This window comes from Limulus polyphemus, unplaced genomic scaffold (assembly GCF_000517525.1).
Source record: "Limulus polyphemus unplaced genomic scaffold, Limulus_polyphemus-2.1.2 Scaffold124, whole genome shotgun sequence".
NCBI classification, from domain to species: Eukaryota; Metazoa; Arthropoda; class Merostomata; order Xiphosura; family Limulidae; genus Limulus; species Limulus polyphemus.
Genome location: NW_013665734.1, coordinates 146,654 through 156,104, shown reverse-complemented (window position 1 = coordinate 156,104; position 9,451 = coordinate 146,654). Strand labels below are relative to the sequence as shown.

The 9,451-nt window shown below is 32.5% G+C and overlaps 2 protein-coding genes across 2 annotated transcripts in view; both read left to right on the top strand.

Moving 5' to 3' along the window:
• The window catches only part of LOC111089593 (Down syndrome cell adhesion molecule-like protein Dscam2), a 57,969-nt gene extending 55,916 nt beyond the window's left edge, over positions 1-2,053 (top strand). The window contains exon 7 of the mRNA XM_022402399.1: positions 1,869-2,053. Within this exon, the coding sequence (XP_022258107.1) occupies positions 1,869-1,945 (77 nt within the window). The 3' untranslated portion in view covers positions 1,946-2,053. The remainder of the gene's footprint in view (positions 1-1,868) is intronic.
• Positions 2,038-9,451, top strand: part of LOC106472759 (Down syndrome cell adhesion molecule homolog) — a 43,678-nt gene continuing 36,264 nt past the window's right edge. Inside the window, exons 1-2 of the mRNA XM_022402386.1 lie at positions 2,038-2,275; positions 8,430-8,717. Of these exons, the coding sequence (XP_022258094.1) occupies positions 2,038-2,275; positions 8,430-8,717 (526 nt within the window). The remainder of the gene's footprint in view (positions 2,276-8,429; positions 8,718-9,451) is intronic.

Genomic DNA, 9,451 nt, shown 5'->3' with positions numbered 1-9,451 from the left:
CTCTACATGTTTCGAGGATGAAGTTGTAACGTCGAAACATGTAGAGTCGTCAACTTTTTGAAGGCCATAGTTAGTCCTAAATAAAATGCCTTTAATTGTGTACCAGTTTAACGTTGAATATTATTTATGATTTTAACTTTACACACAAGTGCCAAAATGCTATAATAATGATTTAACCTGTTTATATTTTATGTCTGTATGAGATTGGCTACGTGTAAATGTTTTGTAACTTGCTAAGTCATATATGTTTATACATATTTACGTACGGGACTTTTCACTGCAAAACAGTGACAGTTGCAGGAGGTTTTAATGTTAGGAGTTCTTGTTTAAATAAAAACACCAACTTAAAAGTAAATATTTACTTTATCATGCAGTTAGTCAAGAGTTATGTGTTTTAATGTTGCTGGTCTCATACGTATATAAATCATTAAGGAAATTAGATTAACGTCGTGTTGTTGGTGCTCTAAGCCACAATGAACATGATCAGGAAATTGATTGCAAAATTTCGGTACACGTACTCAGACATAGGGGTTCTATAAATAACGCTAGCTTTTCGTAATAGTGTTGTTGTCATTATGAAAGTGTAAATTACAGTTTATGTTTTATTATATTATCCCTTTAAAACTTTATTCTTAAAAGTCTTCTTAATCTAAATTAAATGTAACTTAAACTATTGATTTTAATATGCAATACCACTTTTAATTAATAAGCACCTTTTACTAAAACTTACAGACGATCTGAAGAAGATCGGCTTGTGGTAATTTGACCATGTAGAAGCTTAGCGATGTGTTATAAAAGTAATTTATTTATGACGCTGTACGATACATCTTAATCTGTGGTGTAAAGGAAACTAAATGGTGCATAATTCATTTTCATTTATAAGCTTTTCAATATGAATCTATCGTACAGATGTTATCATAATATACATGTATCTAACCTTTTATACAATAGTCCCAAAGAAGGGACAAGGCCCAAAACGTTGTTATTATGTTCAAGTAAGGCTATTTCTTACTCAGACCTTCTGTTTTCAGTTTTTTTCCAAGATAGCTTTAATTATTTGCCAAATTTACCCTACAGTTACAACAATGGCTTTTCTACTATTCATTATAAGACAACAGCTATAATCTTACTTGGTTTTTTTACAAAGGAAAAAAAATTATGAGCACGATACCAAAAATCACGTGGGATCAATGACAGGCAGGCATACAAACTACCGACGTCAGCATTGGCTAACAAGCATAAAAGAAAGCGTTGGTATTTTATCTGTGATATTACATTTTCATGCCGAAAGGAATACTGATAGGGCTGGATATCACAAAAAGAGTCCTTCTTGTATTTAGTTAAGTTGCATATTTAGAGGCAGACATCGTATCGAGCATATATGTCAAGTTACTTGTAGATGTATTATTTTTGATACGTAGAAAATATTTAGTGAATTGTCAAGATATATAAAAAGTCCATGTTTGTGAAATATTACGTTCGAGAAGTAATCTAAGAACCGCACTTACTAAATGTATTTCTACAAAGTGTATCGAAGTATAGGATCCAGAGATGTAGAAATTAAATGTTTTATTTTGATTAGTCCAGCCCAGTAAGTGGGAAGACATACTGCCCATGATTAAAAGAGGAGCAATTGATTTTTCATGTAAACAACTGCAATGATGAATTAATGGTATCATAACTTTTCACTGTTTTATTCGATAATTTTGGAAATCAGTATGTGAGTTTATGTTTTCATGAACATTATACATGCATAATCACAAAACTTTTTCTTATAGTTTAAATACGTATAATTTTGTGATTTATGAAAGTAATTTAATGGTTTCATATTTGTTCACATTTGCACATCTTACATGCATTTTCTTTAGAAAAACCACCTACGTTGACAAAACATTTCACGAGCAACTACTTATGCCTGGGAAGCCGGTATCTCTCAAGTGTGTGACTACAGGATCGCCTCTCCCTCAGGTGTCATGGACGTTAGATGGCGCTCCTCTGCCCTCAGATCGTCGAATACAAACTGGAGACTTTGTCCACATGGACGGATCACTTGTCAGTTACGTGAACATTACAGACCTGAGTCTTCAGGATGGGGGAAGTTACCAGTGTCAAGCCACGAATGACGTTGGCATATCAAACCACGAGGCAAGAATTGATGTAATCGGACGTCCGTATATACGTCCGATGAAAAACTTAACTGTTGTTACAGGTCGAAATATTGAAGTTAGATGTCCTGTTTCTGGATACCCCATTGAGAAAATCTACTTCAAGAAAGGTAAGATTACTATCCATTTTCAAACTTGAGTATAAAGACCCGAAGCATTAGCATGTCCGCAGAAAAGGTGAAATAATATTTGACAATTTATGCAAAGGCACTTTACTAGTTGTTATTATGCATAGTTTCTCTTTTCGAATTTTTACATTCACGCATAACAATTGAATCTGAAAAACAAAATTATCATTATCTTTTAACTTCTATTCACAAATAAACGTAATATATATATATAAAGTAACAGGGGAATTAAGTATTTCTATAACGTTGATAAGAATTTTTAAAGGCTTTCAGAAAAAAATTAGAAACATTTTATGTTGACTAAATGGATGATTTCCTGATAATTGGGACACACTTTGTAATTTCTAAAAACACTGTTTTTGAAACTGCTTATTTTTCAGCAGCTATTACAATACCTCTTTTTAAATCATGGCATGCAATCAAATTCATAGTAAAGACAAAAATGATCCGAAAATGTATATTACTCTAGTAAAACAGCTTAAATGGTAAAATTATTTTAATATTACTATTTTCTTAAATCGAATGATTTATGTAGGAAAATCGAAATACTTATTATATATTTCTTATAATGTACACATACTGTACATCAATGTTGATTATTTAATATACTATTAACATATGGACAAACAAGAGCTCAATACAGGTACATACATCATGCAATATTCGAAAGCATAATGTCTTACGTATTTAAGCCAGTTATCGAATGGCTATTTTCTAAAGTACTCTGACGAAACTAGCTTTCCAAGAGATCTATAATTTAAATTTGGAACTCTGAACGTATGTCTCTTAATGAAATGCAGAGCCAAATCAAGTCTTTATGATTTGTTTGTCTAGTGGAATTAATTTGAAGGCAAATAACAAGTAGGCATTACGTGACTTTGTTTGGAAACGGTAGAGCCTGTATGTGCGTTGCTTCTGGGTAATTAAGTTAAATCCAGCGTGGTAATTGCGTAAGAGGCTTTTTTTTTTAACCAAATTAAATCCCTAAATTCTGTTTACTCTTACAAACTGTACTTAATTTCTTTAGTCAATACTGCTTCCAGTTGGATGCATCCGTAATGTCACTCCTCTCTAACCAGCTTGCAAGTCAATGTCTGAAACATTTAAGGAGTACGCTGTAAATTGTGAAATGATGATTTTACGTTTCGTAGGTTTAAGAAGCTCGCAAGTTAATCTGTAATTGAAGCGTTGTTCTAGTGCACGTCTGTACTTCCACGTCAAATGCGCCGAAGCCCCCATGAATTGTACGTTCACTGAATCGTTCATAGAGATTTTATTATTTGAGTATCTGAAGCCTCCGGGACAATACCATTGAGCCAAAAATACAGTAGAATACTTGGTATTAATTTAATTGTGACTGGAATTAGGATTTGAGAGCATAAATTTAAACTCTGTATTACATTATGGAAGAACATCCTATGTCACATTTTCACGCTGACCTTTATTCTGTATTTAGTTGAATTTCCTTTTTAAATATTTTACATAAAAAAAATTACAAATTTTGATTTAGATGCATCATATATTGCATTCACTTATTTTTACTTTATTGTTAAGAATACCTCTGTAATACGAACAACATCTCTTTGTTCAGTAAATGAGTTTTTACGAACCCTGGCGCTGTGTAAACATCGACTTTGTTGTAATGAAAGATAGTCACTATGTTTTTTTGAACGTCACAAATAAACGATCTGCGAAATCTGGTTAATTGAAAACAACAATAACATTATTTTAAGCAATAAATTAAGAATATCTGGTTTAATTATTATTAAACTCTGGTTCAGTCTTAAAATTACTTTTGTATGTTTCTTAAGAAATTATATATTTTAATGATTATAATAACACGGGTATACTGGTAAAATTGATAAGAAATGTTTTCCCTGTTTTTGTTTCCATTTCATTCGATAATTCAATTTACATCCATATCCATGTTATATACACATACACATGTATCTATTCATTTATTTATTGTCTTTAAAAGAGACTTCCAACTTCATCACTTCTTGTTTTTACAACTATTTTCGTAGTTACCAAGATACAACGGTGAAAAACACTGCAATTTTTTTATCTATTTGAAACATTTCCTTTTATTAATTCTAATCATTATATTTGATAATTCTAAAATGTAACTATTAACTCATTTCAAAGTTTCATTTCTTATTGTTTGGAGATCTAGACTTTCAACTTTATTATTAAATGCAATTATTTTAATTTAATTTTGTCTTTTCACGAATATGTATTTTCATTTAATGTTGCTTAGTCATTCTCTTTCATCTTTTTGTTTATTATTCTTGTCGTATTACATGTAGTTCATACGAACCAGTGATACGTAGTTTTTACTAATGATGAATTTTCAAGAATCAATGAATGGCAAAAAAAAATTAAAGTTATAACCATTGTTAAAAAAATTAAATTACTTACTTTTGGTAATAAATTTCAAACACTCATGTAAAGTATGATGTTTTTATTTATTCGTAGAGTAATAATTGTTGTTATATTCAGACGGTTTCAGATTATACCTGAGTGATTCCATAAAATATATTATTAAATTATCTTTTTCGTTTAGGTTTGCGATGTAGCTTTTTGGCATGATGCTTTCCTTACTACCCTTATTAATTCCTCATTCTAAAAAAAAAGCAATTTGTGTTTCATAGAACAATTTTGGTAAAATGAAAGTGATCATTTGATACCTTTATAGCCGGTCAAGCTATTCCATCATCTTATGGAAACATGATACAGAGAGACAAATCCCTAATAATCCACGACGTGAGAACGTATTTCTTCGCGGAATTGAAATAGTTATTCACTGAGAAAAGTGTTCCCACTAGGTCATTTCAGGGTCTCAGTGCCTCCTTATTTCTGATCTGTAAGTGCATGTATATATCGGTTTGTGTTTCGTTACTTACCAACAACATTCAAAACGAAGCTTCCTACTGCGCTCTCTCCTTGCCCGTTTTCAGCCACACAAACGTATACTGCAGCATCCTCTGTTGTACATACAGTAGACTGAAATGGCGGGAGGAGGGGGGGGGGAGTTACGTTCTACATTTCGTTTCCTTTTGTATCATGTCAGCTAGATGTTGTGATTTGGATCAAACGTTAGACCAAAGGCATTACTCTTATTCAAGACGAAGAGAAACCTGAAATTAATCACTATATTTGTTTTTATTATTAATTTGTTTTATTCTTCTCCTCCCAACTAACTGCAAACTCTAATTAGTAGTTTAGGTGTGGAAAGTTATGAGCTGAAGAACATTTGTTTTTATTATGCTATAGATGAAAGTCGTTTATATAGGTTTAATCTAATATTCTATGTAAAGTCCACTGAAGAGTGAGTCTTATTTCGTCTCTTGTGTCTTGGTTGTATTTATTTGTCATACGTGTGCAATTATTCTGGCTTTAATCTGGTTGTTGGATTTACAGTATGTATGTGTATTTATTTGCATACACATTATTCATAATACATGGAAACGGAAATACGTACGAAACAAAAAAACAGAGCAGTATTTTAGGTTCCTGTAGTAATATCGTTTCAACTAAGTAAGAGAAATGATTTTACGATGACAAGAGATGACGTCAGTGGTTAAGTTATTTTCCAGTTAAAGAGGCTATTCTATTCCTTAAGATCCGTTCAATTAAAAAAGAAAAGAGAACACAAGAGACTGAACTAGAGTAGTGTCAGTATCCTTATATTCTACAACATGCATATTTCATTCTGAACTTTTCCTTGCTTCACAATGAGTCATGTTGTTTTAGTAATAATGGTATTATATCTTACATTCGTATTGCTTACTTTCTAGGTTTTCTAGGTTATATTAACATAAAGGTTCCAATTCTATCTTAAAATACCCTTTTAAAACGAAGATTTTTAAACCAATAAAATTTGGCGACGTCATATGACGTGATTTTTGTCAGATGGATGCTCAAAAACATGCACATATCATTTTTGGGTCATTCTAGAGTAAAAGTTGAATTGTATCATTTAGGATCATTACAAAAATAACTAAATCTGGAAAAAATCAACTTACACAACTAACAGACTTGGCTTTCAAAATATCTACACTTAATAGATTTGCTAACAATAGTTGTGACCTATCATTAGATCCATGGATGTTAGATTTGATACCATAAACGCGTTTTCTTCCATATTTAAAGTTTGTTTTGGCTATGGACTTGTTAAACTTCTGATGGGTTTTCAATTAGTTGATACGTTACTCGTAGCATATTTGGGTATAAAATAACGGGTTCAAATATCACAGAAATTCATACCACCAATCCTGTCTTGGCATCTTGACCTTAACTGGCTGTCTGTAGCAGTGCACCATGTGATTCACATGCACATCAAGTGGAGACAGAGCTACAAGTATAACTATCAAGTGCTAACAGTTAAGCAAGTTCATAGATATTATATTATGATATTTATGAAAATTTCCTGTTTTTAAAAAGAAGTATATCTACTTTAACATAAAGCACCTTACACACTTAAAAAAAGAAATACATCTTTCTTTATAACAACAGTTTACATACGCTAACACATTGGCTTTTTGCTGGCGGCATGTTTAGCACCTGCGTATATGGCGCCTAGCTTTGTTTCAAAGAGGGGGGCAAGGGTAGGGAAGAACTGACGACACGAGAGACTTGTTTTTTTCGGAAAAAAAAAATTCAAAATGAAGTGGAACATACCCTCTTTGCTCCCCTGCTTAGATGCCTTTGCCAATATATATTTGGTTCACGGCAAACTCCACAACATTCGCCTTGAGTACAATTATGGCTGAAATAATATATCACGGCTCTTTTCGAGGAGGTTATTCATGTGGTCAAATTTCAAAACGATGTTGATCCAAAATACATAATATTTCAAGAAAAGAAACCTTAAACTCTTCCATGAAAGTGGAAAACACTCATACAACTAACTAAGACCTAGAATAATGCCCTAATCCACAAAGTGAAGATTACGAAAGATAAAACTCTGTCCCAAAACAGTCCACTACAATGAATCTGGACATATCTCCTGGTCCAGTTAACAAGATAAGAAATAACATTTTTGACGTTGACAAACAGCTTACAAGCTAAACGCCTATAGCCATGCCACAAAATTAAATATGTTTTCATGAGAAAAATGTCCGAAGAAACTGGAACCACAATAATCCCTATTCGTTCACATACATGTAGAGTTTCCTGGTGCAACTGTAATAGACTTTTATGCCCTTGGTCCAATTAAACGTACTCTTGAAAGCCGATGTCTACCAACAGTAAAGGACCTGTGGAAAATTTGTCAAAATATGTGAGATGAAATTGACATCGTTGTCTTTCAAATAAGCTAACTAGTTACAATGGAAATTGTGGTCACGGGCAATGAGCACGTTCGATAATGTAGGAAGTAGTTCCAAAAGAAGCATGGCGTCTGGAACATCGTTCCTAGAAAATGTATTAACCTTAGTTCTACCTCTCTACAAACGAATTTTGTCTAAATCTGATTTTGATTTTGTTTTCATTCTTTCTCTTTTCCTATCTATATTTTCTTTAGGAGATACATTTTCGAGAGCTTAGTATTCTCTATGTTTTTAGTTTTAAACATACATTATAGATTACTTAAATGCTAGTTGTAAGTAATACTAAATCACAGTTTGAAACTTTATCACGAAGAGTAAACATTTACAATAAGTTTATACATGTTGACTTGCAAGATCAAAGTCCTTTACAGAAAACAAACACAAAAAAAACACCGCTCGTTCATGGATATCGTTAGATATGGCTAATTAAGTTGACCTGTTTTTCAGAATTTTAAGCACATTATTGAGTAGAACAACTAAAAACATAATCGAATCAAGGATACAGATCTACTAGTCTATCCTTAAAAGTGCTACTTTGTTTGATCATCTTATTGAACTCAAACAAGACTTACAAAACGTGCATATATTATTTTTCATTATTAACCTTCTGTGTGAGTTGCAATGTAAATTCACTGTCGATCTCGTGATTCACAACGTAGTTTTTATTCTTTTTTTTTTGCGAAACGTAAATGATAATGCTTTGTTCACTTAGAAAACATGAGAATGAAGGAAAAACAAGTTGATTACAGTTACTAATGAAATTGAATGCTACAAAATATATATATTATGTATACCTTTTTTTGCAGCTGCTCCAGTACTTAGTCCAATCTCATTTCCTAAAAATCTAGAAGAAGGAATGAGAACTTCACTCACGTGCACAGTCTTGGCGGGTGATCCACCAATTAGCTTAGCTTGGTTCAAGGATGGTCAACCTATACAACATAACAATGGCAATACGAGAGTAGTGACTATTAGTGAATATATCATTTCCTTAGTGGTGGACAGCGTCCATCGACGACACAGTGGTAACTACACTTGCATTGCAAGTAACATGGCAGCTTCTGTAAATACTACTGCTAATATGGTTGTACGAGGTAAGAAGTAATATAAAACAAGCTAATTATGATATTACTGAATATCAGCTGTGTAGAGTATTTAAAAAAAAATATGTTTATTACAATGAAAACTTAACTTTTTTTTTCATTAATACTTTAACAAAATTACTACTTTTTTGGTGTGTGTTTTTTATATATCTAAATTTCAGAATGTTCTTTACTGAGGCATGATGATATTGAACACATGAGTGTAGTATTTTATGACTGCTTATTTTATACGTTTCTGAAGGAGTTCAACAATTGACCGACATTCGAAATTACGTAATTTTAACCGTTCGACTTCTAACCGACTGAAACATCGGGTCTTTAGTACTATAAACCCAAGTCCTAATCTTAACTTTATCAGAACGGTAGTAACTGCAAAGTGTCCGATATTTTAGCAAAACATTCCTCAACACGTGGTCTTAAAGAAACTTGACTACATTACCTTTTTCATACAGCTGTTGTCTCTCGGTAGGTCAGCGGTGAGTTTATAGACTTACAATGCTAAAATCCGGGGTTCAGTTCTAAAGGCAGACATAGTACAGATAGCTCATTATGTAGCACTACACTAAAATAAATCACACACTTGCTTTAGCAATTGAAGAAGGTGTGGAATCGCATCGACAATGAGTTCGAAGCACAATATACAAAGGTGCTTGAGATTTTAATATCTATTTTTATTTAATGGATAGGCCCCGACATGGACAAGTGGTTAGGGCGCTCGACTCGCA